The 25,315-nt window shown below is 39.2% G+C and overlaps 2 protein-coding genes and 1 non-coding gene across 5 annotated transcripts; 1 reads left to right on the plus strand and 2 right to left on the minus strand.

Annotated features, from left to right (window-relative positions):
• Nucleotides 1–160: 160 nt before the first annotated feature.
• LOC125232866 (exocyst complex component 5) lies at nt 161–19,837 on the minus strand. Of its 2 annotated transcripts, XM_048138672.1 has the most exons (16): nt 19,633–19,837; nt 18,815–18,946; nt 18,279–18,386; nt 17,693–17,890; nt 17,111–17,359; nt 15,221–15,316; nt 14,501–14,622; nt 13,910–14,137; nt 13,168–13,327; nt 11,435–11,578; nt 10,721–10,809; nt 10,585–10,602; nt 8,655–8,844; nt 7,892–8,048; nt 4,973–5,145; nt 161–992 (listed from the first exon to the last, which is right to left on the minus strand). In XM_048138672.1, the coding sequence occupies exons 1-16, from the start codon at nt 19,663–19,665 to the stop codon at nt 897–899; spliced, it is 2,193 nt and encodes a 730-aa protein (XP_047994629.1). In that variant the 5' UTR covers nt 19,666–19,837; the 3' UTR covers nt 161–896. The 2 variants fall into 2 exon arrangements, with proteins under 2 accessions (XP_047994629.1, XP_047994630.1); XM_048138673.1 differs by lacking the exon at nt 10,585–10,602.
• Nucleotides 3,197–3,269, minus strand: Trnaa-agc. Its single transcript has one exon. It is a non-coding gene; the product is annotated as a tRNA-Ala (tRNA).
• A 242-nt stretch (nt 19,838–20,079) lies between the features above and the next one.
• Nucleotides 20,080–24,406, plus strand: LOC125232902 (uncharacterized protein K02A2.6-like). 2 transcript variants are annotated; one of them, XM_048138735.1, is made up of 2 exons: nt 20,080–21,240; nt 21,616–24,406. In XM_048138735.1, exon 2 carries the CDS (start codon nt 22,137–22,139, stop codon nt 24,189–24,191), a length of 2,055 nt encoding a protein of 684 aa, XP_047994692.1. In that variant the 5' UTR covers nt 20,080–21,240; nt 21,616–22,136; the 3' UTR covers nt 24,192–24,406. Both variants share the same exon structure in this region, with proteins under 2 accessions (XP_047994692.1, XP_047994693.1).
• The last annotated feature ends 909 nt before the right edge of the window (nt 24,407–25,315 follow it).

The following is a 25,315-nucleotide window of genomic DNA, read 5'->3' on the forward strand; positions in this document are numbered from 1 at the left end:
CTTTTTAAAGTAAGTTACCGGTAATTTTAAAATAGGTACGAGCAAATTTCATCCTTCTGCTTATGCGAGTAGGAGTTGCACTTTTTTTTTTTTACTAATCATTGGACGTAGCTAATGACAGATAATTACAATTAGGTAAAAGTATGAATAAAAACTCGACTGACAGACAACAATAATTTATAACTCTTATCTATGTATAAACAAGTTATAACAATTAAGCAAATAATGAAAATAATATGAGTAACATAATTAAAAATAATGTTATCTTACAACGGGTTAAGATCGGTGGACATTTTTTCTACGATGTAAAAACTTGGTAAACAAATAAAAATTGCGGTTATTGTACATAATTAGCTTTTAATGATACCCTTTCGCAAAGACAAATAATTTAATATAGACTGGCAACTACCAGCAAATTAAAAACAAAATTATATTTAGGCGCGACTATACAATTAATAAAAATTAATTTTCGAACTCTGAACTTGAGTAAGTATACCATGAGTTCATTGAAAATCATGCTTATTGAGGTGTGCTAAGGACCAAGTTACACATCTAAAATACAATGTTGTGAACTTCGTTTTTCAAAATATTACATACAGAACATGTGTGCATAATTATAATTTATTTTAACATTAAAATACCAAGGATTTAATGAAACCTATAATACTTAACTTAGGTATTTTAGAATGAAATATAACTCTTTGAACGCCATCCCACACTAGCGTCTTTTGAGCGTAAGCGTCCAGTCAGCGTAAAGGAAAATGTGGTCGCCATGCTTGCGTCAATGCCAACGTTGCGTTGAGCAGAAGCCATATATTAGACCGAAACGCCGACTCTTATGTGGTCTTTAAAATAACGTCATTTGTTAAATCTTGCCCCCACTAGCTTAAACAAAATTACGACAGTCCCTTGAGGAAGCTGGATAACTTGTGGCTCTTGTAGTCTGAACGTAGCTGGATAAAGTTGAGCAGGATTGAGTGGTCCAGCTCCGCCTGGTGAAAAATAAATACGTCTTACGGCCCAGCCACGACATTGGTCTAAGCGCGACAGCGGTGAGCGGCAGCCATACGTGCGAATGAAAAGTCCCATCGCTGTACCTCGCTCCAATGTATGGCCGCCGCTCACCGCTGTCGCGCTTAGACCAATGTCGTGGCTGAGCCGTTAGGCTGATTTTAGTGTCACGCGGACCGTCCGCGCGGAGCGATCCACGCGACCAATTTGTATGAAGTTGATGTTGTCCGCGCCACTCTAAAACGTTCCCTGAAGTTAACACATATTAGTCCAGTGCGAATCGCTCCGCGCGGTCGGTCCTCGTGACACTAAACCAGCCTTAGTGTCACGCCACAGAGAACCTCCTATAAAGTAGCATTCTTGTATATTTTGTTCGCGATACGAGTCACCAGTGCCAGGGGTGCGAGGAGCGGGCGGGGAATGTGTTAAGCGCGCTGTGATTGGCCGTTTCAAGGACGGCGGGCAGTCGCGCCAGATGAAAGGGACTGTCCCTCTACTGACGCGTAAGTGGCCAATGTAAGTTGACCTACGCCGGCTCTGAATAAATTATAAATATGACTTTTATGTGGAATGTAATGACGTCTGTTTTTAAATTTGAGCTTCTTGTTACCTTTCCACACTACAGGTGGACATCTTTAAGACATCAAAATACCCTTTTTCAATTTTTTTACTGCGAAAAACTCGCGCTGCTTTCGGGTCTGTTACTTGGTCGCTACTGATCGGGCACGGCGAGCGCCCGCGCTTATATCAGTGCAAATACTAGGAAGGCTGGCGACCGCGAGTCGTCTTGTAATGGATGTCTATAGGGGTTGGTCTGTGTGTCACGCGGACCGACCACACAGGGCCCCATTTAATAAACAATACAAATTGTAAATTGTACCGACAATTTACAATTCTACAAGTTTCTGTTCAATAAAAATTACAAGTTACAAATTTGTCATAGTGGAAAATTTACATAATTGTAGGAGTAAAGCTACAATTTTACATATTTCTGTTCAATAAACATTTTCACTTGACAGGTGATTTTTAACAATTTTGTAAGGAAATATGCTTTATTGAACACATAATTGTAATTACAAGTTTACATATTATGTAAATTGTAGTACAATTCTGACAGGAGATTAATGCTGTGTACGATCCGCACCGGAGTAATATGTATTAAAATCAGGGAGCTTTTTAAAGTAATGCGGACGGGTCCGCGTGGACAACGACACCTATTTCATACTAATTAGTCGTGCGGATCGCTCCGCGCGTTCGGTCCGCGTGACACTAGAACCAGCCTTATTATTTGTCTTCATTGTACATGCACTGTTCAACGCCATCTGGCGCAGCATAATTTTACACAAATATATATATAGTTAACAGTCTTAATCTTTTATAAAACTTTTCTAAAAAAACAATTTAGGAGTTTGTATTGAGTTCATAACAAAATAAAATTATAATTAATATTTGGGAGAATCAACTTTTTCTTGTCTGTTATTGCCATGGTTACGGTCTCCCGAGTCACGCTGGTTTTATGCAAAAATATGCTACTTAAACTATGCAAACACAACATGCATTTTTATGGTGATAACAAGCCCTTTCCTTAATTTGCCACCTACAAACATGGACTACAATGCATGCTTGCATAATTTCAATATCATAATTTTACATAAAACCAGCGTGACTTAGGGGACCGTAACCATGGCAATAACAGACAAGAAAAAGTTGATAAAATAGAGAATCTTACTAAAATAGTACATTACGATACAAGTGCGGAGAAAAGGAAGTTCGAAACGAGTGGCGATAAATTAAAACACGACCGAAGGGAGTTACGAATTTTTTTTTCGCACGTGTATCGTACTTAGTATTTCAGTACAAATGGCCCTCTGAAATTTCAACCTAACAAAAAATTACCCACTCCTCGCTAGTGCAATAAAAAACACCATCTGTACTGAAATAATTATATAATGAACCACTTCTCGCACTAGTGCGTAAAAAGAAACATCATCTGTACTGAAAAAATATACATTATAAAATAATATATCTCTTTCCCTCATACTATAATGTTCGTGGTAAAATAAAAATTTCTTATCAGATTATCTCTGAAAAAAAGCATTTTAATTGATAAGTAAAAGAAAAATAAAAACCATGCAAAAAAAACAAAAAGTTAAATGAAAAAAAAAAAACACAAAAAGATTATCATTGGAGGTGCGGGGTATCGATCCCCGTACCTCTCGCATGCTAAGCGAGCGCTCTACCATCTGAGCTACACCCCCGGTTGGAAACACCGGCGAAATTAGCGGTTCCAAGCCATACGCTTTCAAGTAGATATAGTAGGTATATAAAAATTAAATATGTAATAGTTTTGTAAGTTATATTTAAATTATTTTCGTTGACATGGCCTTGGTCAAGATCTTGTATGCTAGTTTTGTGTGACCGAACTGCAAACTATGCTACACAGTGGCAGCGCCATCTAGTGAGCCATTTTTTTTATTTGCTCTACTTGGTAATTTTTTCAGGGATATTTAATCAGCGAAATTTAGGTTCCCCTCATATTATGACGAATATAAGAAAAATAGTAAGTTTGACGGTTAGGCATTTTGGCCATTTTGGATTACGCTGTTTTAAAATTTAAGTAGGACCAATGAAAAAAAAAACAATATCCATAAACCGGTCGACGGTCATCGTATCCTGATTAAGGGTTCAAAATTATCTTTATCTCTCTAAGATGTTAGTTCCGCTATAGAGACATTATTCCTCATCAAGTGATATAGTTATAGGTACTTACAAGAGTCTCTACCTCGCACACCTGGTGCAGGTTCTCAGGCTTTGCGAGCAGCAGATTGCAGAGAGCGTCTAGCGCGTCGTAAAGTCAACAACAGAACAATACAAAGTTCCAAAATATGTATACAGAACTTTTTTGCTTGTACATAAAGGTGCGTATACAGATTTTTGGCACTTTCTATTCACAGCTGTGTCGTTGTCTGTACAAAGCATGCCTTAGTTGCTGGCGGGGGAAGGTTATTCCTACATATCGCAGTGCTATAGGTAGTCTACTTACAAGCGTCTCTCCCTCGCACACCTGGTGCAGGTTCTCAGGTTTAACGAGCAGTAGATTGCAAAGAGCGTGTGGCGCGTCGAACAAAGCATGCCTTAGCTGCTGGCGGCGGAAGGTTATTCCTACATATCGAAGTGCTATAGGTAGTCTACTTACAAGCGTCTCTCCTTCGCACACCTGGTGCAGGTTCTAAGGTTTAGCGAGCAGTAGATTGCAGAGAGCGTGTAGCGCGTCGAATAAAGCATGCCTTAGCTGCTGGCGGCGGAAGGTTATTCCTACATATCGAAGTGCTATAGGTAGTCTACTTACAATCGTCTCTCCTTCGCACACCTGGTGCAGGTTCTCAGGTTTAGCGAGCAGTAGATTGCAGAGAGCGTGTGGCGCGTCGAACAAAGCATGCCTTAGCTGCTGGCGGCGGAAGGTTATTCCTACATATCGCAGTGCTATAGGTAGTCTACTTACAAGCGTCTCTCCTTCGCACACCTGATGCAGGTTCTCAGGTTTAGCGAGCAGTAGATTGCAGAGAGCGTGTGGCGCGTCGAACAAAGCATGCCTTAGCTGCTGGCGGCGGAAGGTTATTCCTACATATCGCAGTGCTATAGGTAGTCTACTTACAAGCATCTCTCCTTCGCACACCTGGTGCAGGTTCTCAGGTTTAGCGAGCAGTAGATTGCAGAGAGCGTGTGGCGCGTCGAACAAAGCATGCCTTAGCTGCTGGCGGCGGAAGGATATTCCTACATATCAAAGTGCTATAGGTAGTCTACTTACAAGCGTCGCTCCTTCGCACACCTGGTGCAGGTTCTCAGGTTTAGCGAGCAGCAGATTGCAGAGAGCGTGTGGCGCGTCGAACAAAGCATGCCTTAGCTGCTGGCGGCGGAAGGTTATTCCTACATATCGAAGTACTATAGGTAGTCTACTTACAAGGGTCTCTCCTTCGCACACCTGGTGCAGGTTCTCAGGTTTAGCGAGCAGTAGATTGCAGAGAGCGTGTAGCGCGTCGAACAGCGCATGCGCGGGAGGTGGCGCGGCGCGCGCGCCTCGCCCGCACGCGGCCGAACGGTATTCCTTCACGTCGCAGATCGCTACCATGGCCCCTGTGGAAGGAAGAAGTGGTATTAAACTCCTAGTAAGTAATTCATGCATTCACACTGCGTGCAATTTACACTGCGTCGATTGTTAGTCATTCAAAACATGGAAGTAGACAAGTAAACTGCGGGCGTAGCATACTAGTTCGATAAACTTTATCGCATCGGAGCGTTCCCATATAACCATAATCGGTCGCCGTTCCTACGCAAATCCTCCTATTTTGTGTACACACAGGTCTTCGGGTCTCAATGCTTAGTCGCAGTACGGTCGACGTTTAGTCGTGGCGACCCAAATGGGGACGATTGGTAACAGGCACAAATGGTCACAGAAGTGACAGAAGTGTGCACTACGCGTGCACACATTGTTACCGTTTGGCGACTACTTTCCCAAAATCATTCGTTCATTTCATTCTTTTCAAATGGCGACTGTCAGAGACGTCAAAGTAAAAAAGAAATGAAATCATTTGACATTAAAATGTAATGGCGTAAGAATTTGTTAAAGATAAATATTGTTTGCATTTGTAATATAATGTGGGCTAATTACCATGGCCAATTAAATTGCTCGAGTGATTTCATAAAATAAGTCTAAATTTATCAACGCGCCATCAATTTACCTCAGTTTAACCAGTAATAATATTATTGACTACTCGGTGTTTGCGTGTTATGTATATTGATTGGTGAAGTTTTAGTGCTCCGGTGCATATAATATACTGAAATAATAAAAATAATGCCTAGAAAACCAATAAAGTTGTTAAAATATGGATTAAGACGGTAATATTCCATGTAAAAAACAGTCGCCAAACGGTCACCAAACGGTCGACAAACGGTCGCAAAATAGTCGCAGCGTACACGCGTGACCGAAAGCAGTGAATATTTATTATATTTTCAAAATGACTTCCTGTATTAATTTTTTCCAGGTATCCTCAAACTTTATAAACAATTAAATATGCCGTCGTACTCAGAGTTGCCCTCACTAAAGAAGATTAAAAAAAATTGTAACGTGCGTACCGAGCTGCTGGGTTGTAAAGGATCGGGGATCATATTATTATGGTCTTCTATAGAGCAACTAGTATTTTGCGGCATTTCACAATTGACACTTGTTGAAGTAGTCGTCATTAATATTACTATCAACATTAATTTCAGCGATCTGTACTTCTTTTGTCAAGATTTTTGTATAGATAAGTGTTTACAAATTTGCAATGTTAAAGAGACATAAATAAAACGTAGTAGAGTAAATAATGTGTTTTTTTGTAACCCAAACAAAATACTTGTAGATACGAGTGCGGAAAAGAGGAAAATCGGTACGAGTAGCGATAAATTAATACACGAACGAAGGGAGTGTTTTAAATCGACACGAGTTGTGAATGTCCTTTTCGCACGTGTATCTTACGACGATTTTCAGTACCTAAATCTAAGCTAAGAGTTTCGACCAGATTGCTTGATTTTCTCGCACTACTGCGTTAAAAAAAGTAGCATCTGTACTGAAAAAAACTATCATTGCGCAACAGAAATTCTATTAATATCACAGTAAATACTCTATTTCATTTGATTCCTACTTTTATTGTGTAAAGCAACACTACACTTCATTTTTATCAATATTAAGAATTAAAAATTATATATTTAATACATTAAGTAACTATAAAGTGCTTATCTATTTGTATTATCATTCTGCACTTTTCTTAACTTTCCCATATTTCTATAAAATGTCGAAGAGTGCTTAAATGGTCGTCGTCGTTTATTATTATTTAATTCGCTCATATTTAAATGATTCAAAGCAACCAGTCCACAACTTCACAAGACAGTTTGAGAAACCTTCGTATTTCAGATTGTCATTTGCGGATACAGTGGTTTAGGAGCAGTTCGGTAATCAGACCTACACATGTGTGTACAAATTCTGTCAATGTCACTGTCAGAAACCGTTCTGACAGTGACAATGACAGCCACAAATTCGTCCACATGTTGTTACCGTTATGTGTGCAAACGTCGACTAATAAAGTGTCGTTAAAAGTCATTCTGACAGTGACATTGACAGCCACAAATTCGTACACATTTTGTTACCGTAACGAGTGCACACGACGACTACATTTTGTTATTGTATCAATACGGTCGCATTGTTTGCACGACGTTACCACGCGTTATGTCACATTTGACAGTTAGTTACTGATTTGAAGATTTTGCGACTGAAATGGTTGTATGGGTTCCTATCGCATTTACAAATACTGCGAAAAGGACGGCCTGACGTTTTATAATTTATCGCGCGACTTGCCTGAACACCTCATAGAGTAGACAAAAAGCGATCGAAAACGCGTAACTTAAAATGTGTACCCAAAGGTGAAAGGATTTATAATTTGCATGAATGGCGCTTTTTTCTACTGACAAACGGCGGGTGTAGTGGTTGGCGGTTTATTTTTGTCGCGTTATATTTGTACTTTTATATTTTGTGGTTACCTATACGTCACTTTCAAAATTACATTGTTTCTACAACGAGTAAGGCCTGATGTAGACGGCGTGCAAACTCGCATGCGATTTTAGTTACATTGCGGGCTGTTGAGGTTAAAAAAAATAGTTTATTTGCCAAAAAACTCCTGACATGGAGATAGATGCAATTTTACACAACCATCAAATACAGCAATGTAATAAAACTCGTATGCGAATTCTCGTACCGTCTAAATAGGCCCTAAAGTGACATGCGATAAAAATACGGCAATGTTACACCGGGTCTGCCAATATATAAATTACTATTTCAAATAAATACCAGCGAAATTGAACTGGAAGTTCTGCAGATGCTCGTATATGACCCTGTGGAGTCGGATGGCCAGCTCCAGGGTCACTGCTTGCAGGTTCTCGCCTTCTAGACCGGAGTGGATCTTCTCCATCACGGTGTTCAGGTAGGACACTACGGATTGACACGCCTGGGGAGAATATGTACATTATTAATGGTCTAATAGGTGTAAAACATAGATGTAATGTGATGATAATACCAAAAACGAACAGAATTTTTATTAACGGTATGACCAGACCACGCTACTAAAAATATTACAAACGAAATGGCGTATGTATAGCGATTTCTTTACATCTCTTGTAATTAGCACTATTGTGGATACTACGCCAGATGAAATAGAAAGAGCACTGGGGTTTACCGCAGAACTTAGAAAGCACCGCGTAGTAAAACCTCGTTATAATTATCTACAAGGTTCACCGGATTAGCCCCCCAATTCTCTTTGACTTATTAAATATAAATTATGTTTAAACATAACTACTGTCCATATTTTTCTTCTAATTGGGTGGTGCTTTATTTCGTGCACTGCATAAAATATTTTATTTTAAGTATAGGAAACTAGCCTGTTATGCATTACATCAGGGGCCCATTTCTCGAAGCTACAAGTTACAAGTGGTTGTCAATGTCTAATATGACAAGTTGGAAAGAGAATTCCGCTTGTAACTTTCAGCTTTGTGAAACGGGCCCCTGTATTGCCCCTGATTTTATGAACTATAGACTTCTTATTATTATTACGTACAGGAGAAGCCAAGGTATCGACGTCCCCCTCAGGTTTAAAGTCCGACTTCTTCTGTTCTGTCTGTAGATGCAACTTGACCCAGCCAACAATGGCTGATATAGCTCGTTCTAACCCAGCATCTAGTTTGGCTTCTAACTGCTCCATTATAGTAGTCTTCTTGTTCACACATTCGGTCTGCTTGGCTGTGGAACTGCGAAAACATTAACGTTAAGGAAATAAGGGAAAAATTAATAGGTACAATCACTAGAAATAACATCACACAAAAAGAAGGCCGCAATTAATACATACATACAATCACGCCTGTATCCCATAAAGGGGTAGGCAGAACACACGAAACTACTAAAGCTTCAGTGCCTTCAGTGCCACTCTTGGCAAATAAGGGATTGAAAGAAAACGAAACTGTGACATTGCAGTGACAGGTTGCCAGCCTCTCGTTTACGCCACAATTTAACCCATATCCCATAGTCGCCTTCTACGACAACCACGGGAAGAAAGGGGGTGGTGAAATTCTTAACCCGTCACCACACAGGCCGCAATAATATCTGACACAATTTTATTTCTAGAGCCACGAGATCGTATCAGATATTTATGCATCCTTCTTTTTGTGCGATGTTATTGCCGCGAACTATGCCTACTAAATCATTTTAGCACTCTAAATATCACAATTCACACTAAAATAACTCTTCTGGCGGAATGGATCTATTGTGTCCATAGGCAAATAACGTACTTACTGGTAGCCGCAAGATAAGCGACATACTTATAGCCCTTACAGGTAAATTCAAAAGTGCTGGCACTAATGGAACAAATCAGTGAATGAAAATGTGCTTGACAGATTAACCAATAAAATCATCCATACTTCCATACTAATATTATAAATGGGGAAGTGTGTGTGTCTGTTTGTTTGTCCGTCTTTCACGGCAAAACGGAGCGACGATTTGACGTGATTTTTTAAGTGGACATAGTTGAAGGGGTGGAGAGTGACACTACTTTTTGTCTCTTTCTAACGCGCGCGAAGCCGCGGGCAAAAGCTAGTAATAAATAATTATTATAGGACATCCTTACACAGACTGAGACCCACGGTAACCTGAAGAAGGCTTGTGTTGTGGGTATTTACACAGACAACGATATATACAGAGTGGGGCCTGTAACAAAGGCGAAGAATTGAACTCTAGGCTATTCTCCTTATACTGATCAACATTTGTTCGGCGACTTTTAAAAATAACTTGTATTTTGATTTTTATCACCCTTGAAAGTTTTTTCTAAGAGGTAATGTATTGCGAATTCTGTTAAGTCTAAAGTGTGACAGACAACGTCAATGACAACAATAATGGCGTACATTGAAGCTAATATTTATTTTGTATGAAAAATTAAAAATTTAAAGATTTCATAATTTTTAAAAGTCACTGAACAAATGTTGATCAGTATAAGGAGAATAGCCTACAGTTCAATTCTTCGCCTTTGTTACAGGCCCCACTCTGTATAATATACAAATACTTACATACATAGAAAGTATCCATGAATCAGGTACAAATATCCGTAATCATCACACAAATTAATGCCCTTACCGGGATTCAAACCCAGGACTACAAACTAGTCCAGACCGGTCGTCTGGCCTCGTCAAATGGTAGCTATTGACAGTTACGACTGTGGCATACAATCAAAGTTTGTTCATTCCATTCGTGCCAGCTTTCGTGAATCGATCTGTCCATCACTTGATGCTTCAGTAATGTAGTAATGTGACATGGATGAATATTAAATTTAAAAAAATTGGCGGTAGACGCCTAAGCCTAAAAATACTAGCCTAGAACCTAGGCGGGAAACACAAAAATAATTCAAAAATTAGACAAACTCAAAAACAAAATAACACGAAAATAGCGTATTAAGGTTATTAGTGTTATTAAAAAGACTGTGGTAAATTATTAACACATACCGTTTTTGAGGGTTGACTCTGGAAATCGTGTTTATTTTAGTAACAAAAAATAAACTATATCTAGGTCACTAAATATGTACTTCATGATGTAAAACATAAATGTACATGATTTGATACTTATAAAAATGATTCTTACTTCATACAAGGCAGGACTGATTCTTGAAAATGTTCCTCAAACATTTTCACTATTTTGTTACATTCTTTCACCGTGTCAAAGAAGTAAATCTGTAAAATAAAATAAAAACTATTTGTTTTACAATTAATAACATTAAACAACACACAAACATATAAAACATGTCAGGCATTCTCTACTGTCTTTAGTATCTAAAGTGGGGTCATGATTTTTTTTCGAGTCGGACTCGCCCACCGAGGGTTCCATATAAACTTTCTTTCAAAATACCTAGTAAAGATAATCTCATGTTACTCATACATATAACTAAAGACTTGAATAGAAGTGTGTCCGGGTGCCTCAGGAGGATGGTAATTAATTAATACACAAATCACTTCTGAAAACACATTATATGAATTAAAATAGACTATTACATGTTAGTAGTTTTACATACTTGACAGAAGAGAGTGTGTCAGCTAATAAGTACCAGTAACGCGCAAGCCATTTAAATTAAGAATCCCCCTCTCTCTCTCTCTCAATATACTACAAGAAGTATATAGGTACTAATGAGCTTTATTGTGTATAGCGCCGTCTCTCGATTAATTCGCTATCAAAATTGCGCGCCCTTATAGTATGTTTTTTTTTTCAGGGATATTTTTTATATGACCCTAAAACATTATATGTATGTTAAATATATGCTAAATTCATCTAAAAAAGTGATAGAAATAATGATATAGCTACCTGCGGTGGAGACTTGCTCTCGGCAATGGGTATGGACTGCAGGCCCAAATCTAGTGCGTAGTCAACGTGTTCGACCAGCAAATGTTGGATGAGGACGTCTAAGAGAGCAGTCGCGGTGCCGGGGAGCTCGTTGGGAGTGCATAACTGGAATAGTAAGAATAGTGTATCTAGAGTCTGATGAAACGCCCCTGCACATCCTGGCAGAGTGCCCCTCTCTAATGCGCACACGTAACATGATTCTGGGCTGCTACCAAATACACCCAGAGTATGTGAGGTATCTCGATCTCAAAAAGATACTACAAATCTTCGAATTTGTAGGACTTGATCGAGAGTTGTAGTAGGTGGCGATCACAATAGATCAGAAATGGTCGCAGTGATACATAAGGCGCTCTGAAGCCTTACAAAGCCCCTAACCAAGAAGAAGAAGAAGAAGAATAGTGTTTCAGTGGCATTTTGACAACTCATCATACTCCTTGCGTTATCCCGGCATTTGCCACGACTCATTGGAGCCTGGGATCCGCTTTGACAACTAATCCCAAGATTTGGCGTAGGCACTAGTTTTACGAAAGCGACTGCCATCTGACCTTCCAACCCGAAGGTTAACTAGGCCTTATTGGAATTAGTCCGGTTTCCTCACGATGCTTTTCTTCACCGAAAAGCGACTGGTAAATATCAAATGACATTTCACACATAAGTTCAGAAAAACTCATTGGTACGAGCCGGGTTCGAACCCGCGACCTCCGGACCGAAAGTCGCACGCTCTTACCGCTAGGCCATCAGCGCTTCACGCTGCATTATGGCAACTATGTTGAGGAATTAAGTACCTTGTGCTTGACTTGATTGCTTGTTAAATACCGTTTATAGCAATGAATAGGAATATTTTGCTCATAAAAGCACTTCTGACGGTAAGCTGTAGCGTCAGGAATAGGTAATCTAATTTGAATCTCGTAAGATCTCGAGCGCATTTGCGTCTTGGTCTAGGTTATGATATTATTCTGGGTGTATTTGGGATACGGTTCGACCAAAGAAGTGTACCAAGGGCACATCCCTTTTTTTTAAAGTAAATTAGTAGAATTATCTTATCTGTTTTTCTCATCACTCGGAACACAATTTGGTCCTTATTAGTTTAGGCAATATTATTGATTTTTTGCCTCAAGGTACAAAGGGGCAAATCTCGACTGGGGGACAATTGTGACTAATCCATTTTTTCCATTATTACACTATGATGTTGAGTTCTACATGTATCCACTGAACACGCCTACCATATATAACCAGTGGACACTCTATTTATAATGCAAACATTGTAAAACATGGAAAAAAATGGACCAGTTACATTTGCCCCCCCCAGTCGAGATTTTCCCCGCTGTACCTTACTGGTAATTAATTAACAGGTACATCTAAATATATAAAAGAAGAAAACTCACTGACATATCAACGCACAGCCAAAACCGCTGGTCCTAGAGATTCCAAATTTGGCATGTAGGTTCCTTATAAGGTGGAGTGGAGCACTAACCCTTCGAGTCCCAGCGACATCATAATTATGATGTCAGTAAAATATAAATAAATACATATAGACGCTTGGGACTCGAAGGGCTAAGAAAAGATTTTTCAAAATTCACATCCTAAGGTGGTGCAATCGGGGTCCAAAGTTCAACGTTTCAATAAGATTACTTTTAGTACGCGGGCGAAGCCGCGGGAAATAGCTAGTTAGATATAAATAAGTATTAACTTACCGTTTTGCACCTAGTGAACGACGTCTTCGCTTCGCTCAGTATCCTACTAACGAGAGTATCGCTCAGGAACGTCTCGCCACCGTAATTTTCGATCTGAGCGATGTTTATGTTCGCTCGGGTCCCGATTACCGCTTGCAAATCGCGTCGCAGTTCCTGGAATCTGGAGAAAAAGTGGTTTTGGCAAAGAGAATCGAGTATATTCAGAAGTACTGTCAAACTAAAATGTGTAATCACAGTGAAGACTGCCATCTCTCCACAGATTCTCCGTTTTGACAAGTTGTGCAGCAATTATTGCTCGAAGCAATGCTGAGATAATTTGTCGCTGTCCGATATAATTGCCACTCACCCTGCGTCCTGTATCTGTCGCTTCACATGCCCCTTGTCACTGTTATAAGAGTGTAGTAGGCTAGACAACAGTGCCTGTAACCGGCGGCCCTCGAGCGCTGGGTAACCATCACCGGCGCCCGCTAACGCGCCGTTTACCAGCGCTGAGCGACGGAGGGACCCTGATGTGTTGCCGGTGTCAGATATAATAACCACTCACCCTGCGCCCTGTATCTGTCGCTTCACATGCCCCTTGACGCTATAATAAGGGTGTAGCAGGCTGGAGAGCAGTGCCCGTAACCGGCGACCCTCGAGCGCTGGGTAACCATCACCCGCGCCCGCTAACGCGCCGTTTATCAGTGCTGAGCGACGGAGGGACCCTGGTGTGTTGCCGGTGTCAGATATAATAGCCACTTACCCTGCGCCCTGTATCTGCCGCTTCACATGCCCCTTGTCACTGTAATAAGAGTGCAGTAGGCTAGACAGCAGCGCCCGTAACCGGCGACCCTCAAGCGCTGGGTAACCGTCACCTGCGCCCGCTAACGCGCCGTTTACCAGCGCTGAGCGACGGAGGGACCCGGGTGATGGGTTACCGGTGTCTGATATGAAACCGGCTGACACTAGGTCGTCGCAAGCTTTTTGAGTGCTGAAAATATTAAAAAAAAAACGATTTAGGTCCTAGTGGGACGCTGAAATGAAATCACGAGTAGTATCAAAATACTAATTACATGAATTAGAACTTTACATCCCGGCCAAATGCCTAGTTGTCAACATTACTTTGGTAGTCGTCCATTGCCAGTGAATGGATGCAAGGTTTATAATCAGATCGGATTTTTGTGCGTTATCTTATACTAAAAGTCATTAAAATGACATAAGTCACTAAGAATGACGCAAATCCGTCCGATCTCTGTTTATAATTACTTCATTCCCAATATGATTTTGAATATATGAACACCATGCCTATAGTTTGGCCCATGTCATTATTAGCCTTAGCGAGAGAATAACTAACCTTGTATACATATCATAAAGATTCCTCAAGTATTTCTCGACGTCATTCTTGTCAGCTAGTTTGGTCTGAATGTACTTCTGCAGCTTCAGGTGGAAGATGTTCAGCACGAACTTACTCATCACCTGTTGGAGGAAGCAACTTAGAGAAATATAAGATAGATGGCGCTGCTATTATAGTTCTTGTATGTTTTTAGAATTAGATTTTGTCATCTTGCAAAGCATAAACTTGAATTTATTACATTGTCGCTTACCATAAAGATAAAATTTGCTCGTATCTTTATACGAATTTCCTGTTAGAGCGTCCTTAGGCTTAAGCGACCTTTTACTTGAAAATGGCGCATTTAGGGTTTTCCCAAACCTATCGACGCAGAATCGACTCTAACGGCTCAGCCACGACATTGGTCTAAGCGCGACAGCGGTGAGCGGCGGCCATACATTGGAGGGAGACACAGCGATGGGACTTTTCATTCGCACGTATGGCTGCCGCTCACCGCTGTCGCGCTGAGACCAATGTCGTGGCTGGGCCGTAACCGAACAAAAATCGCTCGTTAGTATGAAGACGCTTACGCGTCGTCGTCGCTTAACGCATCCGTACGCATGTTCATACTAAAGAGCGATTTTTGGTCGGTGATTCTGAATCGATATGTTTGGGGAGACTGCAGCCATCTAAAGTTCAAGCATACTCCATATGCATTATATCATTTGTAAGCATTGACCTTACCTGCTCTGGGTTCGAGAATACTACGCTGATGATGTTGTAGTTCTTCTTGCAGAGAGGTAGGACAGAAGCAAAGATATCCTTGCCCATTAGCGTGTTCTGAAACAAAATTATATAGTGATGGCAATGGTCACTTAAAATGTAGGTATATGATATTAGCATATTCATCAAAACACTTTCACGCTCATCACTCATCAGTGATATCCAATTCGCTGCAGAGTTAATTTGGACCAAATCTAATAATACCTAATCTGGTGGTGATAGGCGCAGACAAATAGCCTGGCTCGGTGTTGTCTCCTCTCAGTAATTTTAAGTATGTAAATATAGTTTTAGATTGTGTTGTTGTTTTTTTTTGTATTATTTGTTATATGTATATAGATATAAGTACATACTAACATAGTCCGTCACTATATTTTACTAACAAAATTATGGATCATTTGGTCTGAAATAAACGAATTTTATTTTTTATTTTACTTATTTTTAAACATTTATTGGTTTTAATTAATAGCAATAAGGTGAAAAGAAATTTTCGTAATATACCTAGTATATTAAATTAAATAGGTATACGTTTATGTCAGGCCAGCACGGGAAGCATGGTCGCGCGATAGACGATAAAATATCAGGCCGTCCCTATCGTACTTACAAATAGTGCGATAGGGACGGCCTGCTATTGCGATAGGGACGGCCTGATATTTTATCGTCTATCGCGCGACCATGCTTCCCGTGCAGGAGTCAATACAATTTGTTAGTTAATTTTTTTACAATAAATTGCAATAAACAATGTACTTATACGTAGACTTATATTGACCGGGATATAGACCGTGATTACCTTTTTGATTTTTGTCGAGCTCCCGATATCTCGACGCAGTTGCATGCATCATGATCACGGAAAACTGACGAATATATACAATATATATATCCCGGTCAATATAAGTCTAATGAAAATAACCGTGAATCATTCAAAAGTTTCAAAACACTTACTTATACCTATACTAATTTTCGCTTAGCACTATGAGTAGGTCTAGGTATACTAAGCTGGGGTGCTACGGACAGGAAACCTCCTAGTGTGCCAGGTCCCTTCTCATTCCTCTTGATCAGCTGATCCGGGGGAAAGGTAAGGGTCTTGGACGGTGCGCCCCGGGGGCAACGGTAAGTAATCTCTTGAGTTTCAAGTGATTCCTTATCGGTGCTGCCAATGTCCTGTCGTGGGGGGGTTGAGGGGGTTCCACACAGGGTGTCCTCTCATTGAGGGAGAGTTTACCCGAGTGTGTGCTGGAGAGGGCCTTCGGGCTGAGCGCTCTTGGGCGCGTGTGAGGGCACAGGAATACCGTTGACCTGTATAAAACTGCGGTCCCCGTAACTGTCTAGGCAGAGGGCCTATGATGATGGCCGGGGTGGTTGCCACTGCTGGCCGGCGCCGGCGTGGTGGCCACGAGGATGACCACCTCTATAAAAAATCGCTACGGCAACCTGAGGAGGTGGAACCCGGGGTATTCCGTCTCCTCCCGGCGTGGAGGTTGTCAAGAGGGTCCAGTGTGTGGTGTCGCCCTGCACACTGCCTTCGAGAGGGGGAGCTTCGGCTCCAGGGCCTTCGGGTTCAACGAGGGGGACAGTTTCGGCTGTCGGCAGCAGACATGTTCGCGGTAGAATGCTCTGCGATCCCGTGTTCATCGTCACCATTGCTGCGAGACGGGCATACCGTGGAGGGTTTAGTCGGTATTTGGCCCCTTGGCCACGAGCCCGACATATCCGTCCTAGTTCCCCGGCTAGACGGAATGCGTAAATGCATTACTCCACGTAAAAAAAAAAAAAAAAAAAAAGGTATACTAAGCTAGTATTATTGTTAACAAAATTACCACAGACGGATATTACAATTAAAACAAGGCCACTCACCATTTGACTAGTCTCAATAAACGCATCGACACACTGCGAATACCCCTTAAAGTTCGTCATAATATTAGCGATATCTTTCATCTTAGCCATATCCCCTTGGTTCTGCGCTTTCACGAACTCCTCTATAAGGTTCCGTTCTATCTCATCATATTTGGCTTCGATTTTCTTCTTGGCTACTTCGAATTTGTCTGGGGGTAGTTCTTGGGCGATGGTGTGGAGTTTCTGGATGACGTCGGCTGCTTCATTAAGCTGAAATAAATAGATTTTGAAAGCTTAGACCGAGATGTGATGAATGGTTGATGTATATAAATTAATGGAATATGGAATTAACGTTAGGCTATTCTAGAACAACTTTGTTCTATTGATACAATATTCGATATTGTCCTTTTTTGCCGAGATTTCGTAGATTCATTTGTATTCTGAAGGCTTATAAAATCACGCTTCCCAGCGACCGCAGCATGTTTGAAAATGCCATCATTGTTTGGACGAGTCATCGAGTCAACATACCTTGCTTCTGATTATTACTAGCGTTTGGTCTGTCGCAACGTGACTCGTACATTCATCTAGAGAGTTATATCATACCTTGCTAGGGTCGTTGAATAACTCCGTATGCACCGGTCCAGGGCTCAGAAAGTGGGCTAGATGGGCCAACAAGTCCCGGGCGGCGGCGGCACGGGCCCGCGGAGCCCGGGCCGCGCCTAGCTTCTCGCCCACATCAAGCGCTCGGCCTCCGCAACGGGACATACGCTCGTCAAGAGAGCTGAATACGTTAACGCAATGCTGGAACAGAAAAAAACATTACATCAAACACAATGAGCACAACACAATGAGCACACAGACTAACTCAAAAACTAGACGAAACATTCAAGTCAACTCAAAGCCTAATGGCTTGATGACACACAATATGGAAGTACGATGAGATTTGCCAGAGGTCAATAGACCCACACGGAGTACTTCGCAAATGTCCAATGATGGAGTTGTTTACAGTTAAACTTATACAGGTGACTTCAATCCGGGACGACACCTCAGTAGACAGGTTGTTTGAATGGCATGTATTCATTACCAATTGCTTTGATACAGTCATTGCCACTCATGCAGCTCTCCGTGTGGACCCTAATGAATTATGTTTTATCAGTACGTACAAGTAACCTACAAATGTAAGACTTACAGTATGCTGTTCCATGATCTCTGCCAGCTTGGCTCCGTATAATTTTTCCTCTTCCTGTACTGACTGTTCTAATCTTGCGCATTTTCTCTCTTGCCTTTCTTGCAGCACCTGATGATTAACAGACAAAATTATTTCATAACTTTTGTGGAAGAGTGAAACTTCCTGTCCCAGATCAAGATCAAAACACAGATCCATTAGGACATAAGTTAGCTGACCCACCCCTACACAGCTCACCGGCCATGGGCCCCATTTATGTAATACACAAAGTAGGCAAATAAATGATATTCTGATTCTGATTCTGTCCCATGAGTGTTACATTTTACAAGTTAAAGAAATAAATTATTTTAGGTTGTTTTTTTTTTTACCTTGTATTTAATTCAGTATGAAATTCATAGTATTCATTAGCAGTGTAAATAAAACAAACCAATATTTTACTACAATCTATGAATCTATGTATGATCTTGGTCAAAAATAATTCTGAAGAGAGAGAAGACTTCAAATATACACCCTGTATAGTAAAAAAATTGTAAAACTACCTTTAAGTCCTGTATTGCTTGAGTGAATATGTCATGTATCATTTCCGGGTCAAATTCATCATCCTTGAGTCTCGACTCTTGCATGCTCCGTCTAACCATTCTCTCGACAAACTCGTCTGGATCAAATGGGTCCTGTGAAATTGTTATGAAATCATAATATGATAAAATATGAAAAGGTATCATACATTTTGGGTAAACTTCATGTTTCCATAGTAAGTCATTAGCGCATAGATCATATACGCATAGGCAATATTTCGAAAACAAACTGCATGAGCAATTTGGTAGGTAACTTTAAAATTTTAAAATTGTAAATATGCCTTTGTAAACTAAATGAAAAAGAAAAGCCTGGTGGGGCTCTGCTTCGTATAGCTCCGCTTGGTATGACTCTAGGTCCCTATTTTGAGAATACAACCAAGACATATATCAATGGTACAAATTTCCGAAATCTGTGCGTAGGGTATATCTATGTTCTTTGCATAGATTTTTGGTTTGTTTAGACAAACTGGTTTAGCATTTTAGATAAGAATTTGTGTGAAACCATTATTTTTTTAAATTGAATAAGCTATACAATAACTAACTGATGTTTTACATACAACAAACAAACCTACACACAAAAAAAACAAGTCGACAAAGATAGTCTTTTTACTAGAAGTTCTACTTCAAATTTGACCTTAAAATGTGATCTGAGAGATGCTAATTATAAAGAGGCTAGATAATTTGTGTAAAATAATATTATTTAATGTTTAAAAATACTACCTGGTTTTCATTACACACAAAACTTAGTTATGAAAGTGAATAGAAAATGCACTTTTACTTACTTGTTCTAACTCTTTTATATATTGGTTCATCATCTTGAATGTTTGTTGATTTCACAAGCACAATGAATACACACGTAAACCTATAAATTATGAAATTACGGGAAAAACGAAAAATATATATTGAATTCCTTGCAGTGGGAGGCACTGCGGTGGCCTATTCAGTTTCACGCAAAATATGTAATCGACAACGTTTTCGATACGTATATCTCCCTCTGTAGTATGTGTGAATCGGAACGCTCTCTTCTGTTTTGTCAGCCCTTGCATTTTGTGTAGATCCAATATATTATTTCTATAAAATTAAATAGTTTTAATTCCGGATACCACATTGGCGACGAGGACTTTCGAACAGCGCGAGGCAACAAACAAATAAATCAGAAGAGCATAAAACAGGTCAGAAGTAAGAAATTAATTACTTAAAAGAATAAAATATATGTATTTGTGATATTAAATGACGGTCGCAAACAAATTTTAAAGCTACCTACAAATTAAAAGGTAACTTGAATTTACATTCACGGATCGAACGTGAAATGAAACGTTATTATGACAGATGTCACTGCGGGTACTAAAGAAAATAAATTGACAGAAGCAAAAGACACCGATTCTCTCATAGAATTGATAAAACAAGGAAAAAGGAGTTTCATTTATAAATGTGGGAAAGATACTTTACTAAAAATAATATCTGAAGAGGGTTTGCAGTGCCCGACAAATCCAACGATTGATTCGTTACGCAAGGTATTAAGTAATTATTACCAAAACCAACCTAAAATCTCAAAACAAAAGACCATGACGAATTACGAACTAAAACCGTTTAACGGAGACAACTGGGATGTTTTCGAGCAGCAATTAGAATCATTAATACTTTTAAACGATGTGTCTGCTGACAAACAAGCCGCATTGCTTATTACAAAAATAACACCAAGTGTATTTGAAACATTACAAATTTTGTGTAAACCAAAAAAACCAACAACATTGACTTACAAAGAGTTATGTGAGAAATTACGAGAGAAATATACACAAACGAAAACACCACTGTTAGACAGAGCCGAGTTTAGACGTCGCAACCAACTACCTACTGAGTCAATTGAAGAGTATGTGTTAAACCTTCAAAAATTATCTCGCAAGTGCAATTTCAAGGATGAAGAAGACCAGATTAAAGAAAAACTGGTTGATGGAGTGTACTCCAAACTTGTCAAGTTTGAACTGATGAAGCAAACCACAACTAATTTAGGAGACTTGATTAACTTGGCGAAAACAGTAGAATCTGCATATAAACAAGTAAATGAAGAAGACACCAGCAACATATCATATGTTAAACCTAAAGCCAGAGCAGTGGGACAGAAGTTTACACCCTCCAAGAAGAATTATAATAATAATATGAAAAGTAAGTGTTTCTGCTGCGGGAAAGAAAACCACCTTAAAAAGGATTGCACACTGAAGACTAAATTTTGCTCGGAATGCGGTCAACAAGGCCATATATTTAAAATGTGCCCAAATAAGTATAGACAAACAAATGTTTTGAATGTAGCAAGTGAAGAAAATAAAGAGGACCAAGGATTAGAAGAAGAAAAAAATGTATGTGAAGAGTATGAAACCTATACATTTGACAGAGTAAGTAGAGTGCCGCCACATTTATTAGAGCTAACAATAGGACATGGACAAAAAGTGCAATTTGAAGTGGATACCGGTGCCGAAGTGTCAGTGATACCTCTGCTTTACCATAAAAAATATTTGAAAGAGTATCCTATGGAACAATCTAAAGCTATTTTTCGAAATTTCGATCAATCACAGTCTCAACCACTAGGAATTATTCGTAACATACCTGTTCAGTATAATAATATATACAGAGAATTAAATGTATTTGTTTCACATAACGGGACACCTTGTTTGATGGGTAGGGATTGGCTATATCAATTAAAAATGTGGCCCCAAATTTTACAAATGTAGCATTCTGTGATTCTAATAAGTTGATAAAAAATGTTTCAGATGCCAAACAACTAATTGATCAGGAGTTCGCAGCAGTATTCAGCCCTGGGTGGGGCGCATTTAAAGGTGAAGCAATTTCTTTAAAATTAAAAAAAGATGCTGTACCAAAGTTTCTGCCTGTTCGACGTGTTCCATATGCACTTCGAGATAAGGTAAAACATGAAATTGACAGATTACAGAAAAATGGGCGCATAGTGCCTGTCGAACAGAGTCAGTGGGGTACACCGGTAGTACCAATAATAAAACCAGATGGCTCTGTAAGACTTTGTGGGGACTATAAAGTCACTTTAAACCCAAATTTAGAAATCGACCATTACCCTCTTCCACATGTGGAGGATATCTTTGAAACTTTAAAACAGGGAGAATACTACTGCGAGCTTGATCTTCGGGAAGCTTACTTACAAGCTGCTTTATCTGAGGAGAGTCAATTATTAACGACCATTGTAACAGAATTTGGAACATATAAGTACAAATATTTACCATATGGAGTTAATACTGGCCCTGGATCATTTCAAAGACTAATGTGTAAAAAACTTATAGGTATACCAAATACTATTGTATTTATTGATAACATTTACGTGGCAGGGAAAAGTTTACAAGAAACATATGAAACCCTTGTCAAAGTGCTTAATAGACTACAAGAAAGTAATTTCAAATTAAAACCTGAAAAATGTAAACTTTTCACAAGCCACATAGACGTGTTTGGATTTCGTATAGATAAAGAGGGAATGAGCCTCATAAAATCAAATATTGAGCCATTGTTGAATGTGCCTGCACCAACTAACCTAACATTGCTAAAATCATTTTTAGGAAAAATAAATTATTACTCCCGATTTCTAAGAGATATGGCTAAGATTCTGAGTCCATTATATGAATGCACTAAATTAAATAAATTCAACTGGACAGCCGACTGTCAAAAATCATTTGACACAATTAAAAATAAATTAGCCTCCGCAGATAATTTAAGACATTTCAATCCAGACCTCCCAATAATTGTAACTGCTGATGCTTCAAATCATGGACTTGGTGCTGTGTTATCAAACCGGGACAAAAATGGTGTAGTCAGGCCCATAGCTTATGCAAGCAAAAAATTAAATACAACGGAACAAAAATATGCTGCCATAGACAGGGAGGCTATGGGAATTGTGTTTGCGGTCACTAAGTTTTATAATTATATTTATGGCCGACAATTTGAATTAGAAACAGACAGTTCTGCTCTAGTCAGGATTTTTGGACCAACAAAAGGTATACCAAAAATGGCCGCAAAGCGGTTACAACACTATGCCATATTTCTCTCAGCTTTCAATTATAAAATTAAACACATTAAAACTAACAATAATCCAGCAGACTATTTGTCCAGAAATCCTGACAATACAGAATGTACCAGCCAACATGTAAACCCAATTAATAAAGTTGATAATTTGATACATGTATTGTATACAAATAGCTCTGAAATAGACTATTTAAATTTTAAAGTTATAGAAGAAAATACACAAAAAGATGTACTATTAAGTAAAGTAATTGAATATTGTACAACAGGTTGGCCAAATAAAATTTTAATTATGTCAGAACTTCTACCATTTTATAATAGAAAGGATGAAATTAGTGTGGATCAGGGTTGTTTACTTTGGGGACATAGAGTAATAATTCCAGAAATAAATCAAAAAGCTGTATTAAAAAGTTTACACAAAACACATTTTGGTATTGTTCGTATGAAAGAAATTGCTCGCTCTTATTTTTGGTGGCCAAAATTAAATTCAGAAATTGAAAGTATTGGAAAATCATGTATCATATGTTTAACAAACCATAAAAACCCCATGAAATCTCCACAGCCATGGCCAACACCACCTACAGCTTGGTATAGAATTCATGCGGATTTTTTGGGACCATTTTATAATAAAATGTATTTAATAATTATAGATAGCTATAGTAAATGGCCCGAGGCTTTCGAAATGTCAAACATGACAGCAACTAAAACAATGGATGTACTAGATAAGCTATTCAGTCGGTTTGGATATCCGGACCAGCTGGTCACAGATAACCAAACTACTTTCACAAGTACGGAATTTAAGAGCTATTGTAAGGAACATAACATTAAACAAATATTTTCACCACCTTACCATCCAGCGACGAACGGAGCCGCAGAAAATTTTGTACACACTTTCAAGGCCGCGGTGACCAAAATAAGAGAAAATGGATGCAGTATTAACTCTGCAATCAATTTATTTCTATTTGATTATAGAACCACACCTCATAGAACAACAGGTGAGACTCCGGCTTGTTTGTTGCTGGGGAGAGAATTAAGAAATAGATTTAGCTGTCTTAAACCTCCACCTATATTGGAAGATGTATCTGAAAGGGAGGGGAGAAAGGCAGGTAAAAGAAAAGTTAATTTTATAGTAGGTCAAAAAGTAATGGTGAGAGACTATAGAAAAGGTTATAAACCTTGGATAGTAGGCACGATAGTGTCAGATTCTGTCCCAGATTTAACGTATATAATTGAGGTTCAAGGTATGCGGTGGAAACGTCATATTGATCAAATGGTGTATTGCAATGAGGACGTAGATAATAATTAGAGTTAAGTTTGTATCGTAGGCCAAGTCTAACTTGCATTTATTTATAAATGATGCCAAGATATGTGTGCTTAGGTTAACTGTAGTTTCTGTACAGTTATAATGGGATTCTCCAATGATCCTATATGATGTATCTAAACTTAAGTAAAACTAGATTAGTTTTAGGATAAGTCCGGGAGAGTGTAGTATGTGTGAATCGGAACGCTCTCTTCTGTTTTGTCAGCCCTTGCATTTTGTGTAGATCCAATATATTATTTCTATAAAATTAAATAGTTTTAATTCCGGATACCACCCTGTGAACATCAAAGGAGTGATCCTTCTGTACTTGTACTATTATATATTCTGTGGTGCGGTGCAGTCGTGTGTTAGTGCTTAAACATGTATAAAGTAAGAAAATTTTATTATTATAGAACATTGTACGAGGTGCGGTCCAAATGTCTCCGGCCCGACAAATATGGCGGAAGAGTTTAAAAAAAGTATGGATATCATTGTGTTCGTCATTTATTCCACTTTTTTGGTGTATAGTTTCTTTAGGTGTCTGTTGGCTGTAGGTTTTTTACGGTGTTTAGTGCTAGGTTAGTGCCCAAACTTTTATCGTGCTTACAGCGAGATGAGTGAAAAACCGTGAGTTCATGAAACTTGAGACCAGCATAGACACCGCGTAGCGAGTTTATTGAATGCAATTGCTACTGTAGATGAAACCATGGTTATGTAAGACGATACTCTGTACAAAAGAAAATTAATGGAGTGACAACGTCATGGTGAAAAGGCGCCTAGAACAACCTCTGTCACAAAATGCACGAAAAAAGATAAAGGCTACGGTATTCTAGGGTTGTCACGAAATTCGAACGATTTACATAAAAGAAGGGTAGACTACGGTAAATAGCAGATGCTACGCAATATTTTTTGTCCAATTACGATAGCAGATTATGCAGAATAGTTTTTAAAAACTTAGCAGAGGCACAAGAGCATCTCCGCGACAATTTCCCCGTTCACGCTGCTTCATTTTACAAGGTTGCTATGACGAAATGTGTCTTCAAAAATATTCGGCACCTACCTTATATTCGAGACGTGACCCCAAGTGATTATTATTTGTTCTAAAAACTTAAGGTAGACTGAAGTAGAAA

Source organism: Leguminivora glycinivorella, chromosome 13 (genome assembly GCF_023078275.1).
Source record: "Leguminivora glycinivorella isolate SPB_JAAS2020 chromosome 13, LegGlyc_1.1, whole genome shotgun sequence".
Taxonomy (NCBI): Eukaryota; Metazoa; Arthropoda; class Insecta; order Lepidoptera; family Tortricidae; genus Leguminivora; species Leguminivora glycinivorella.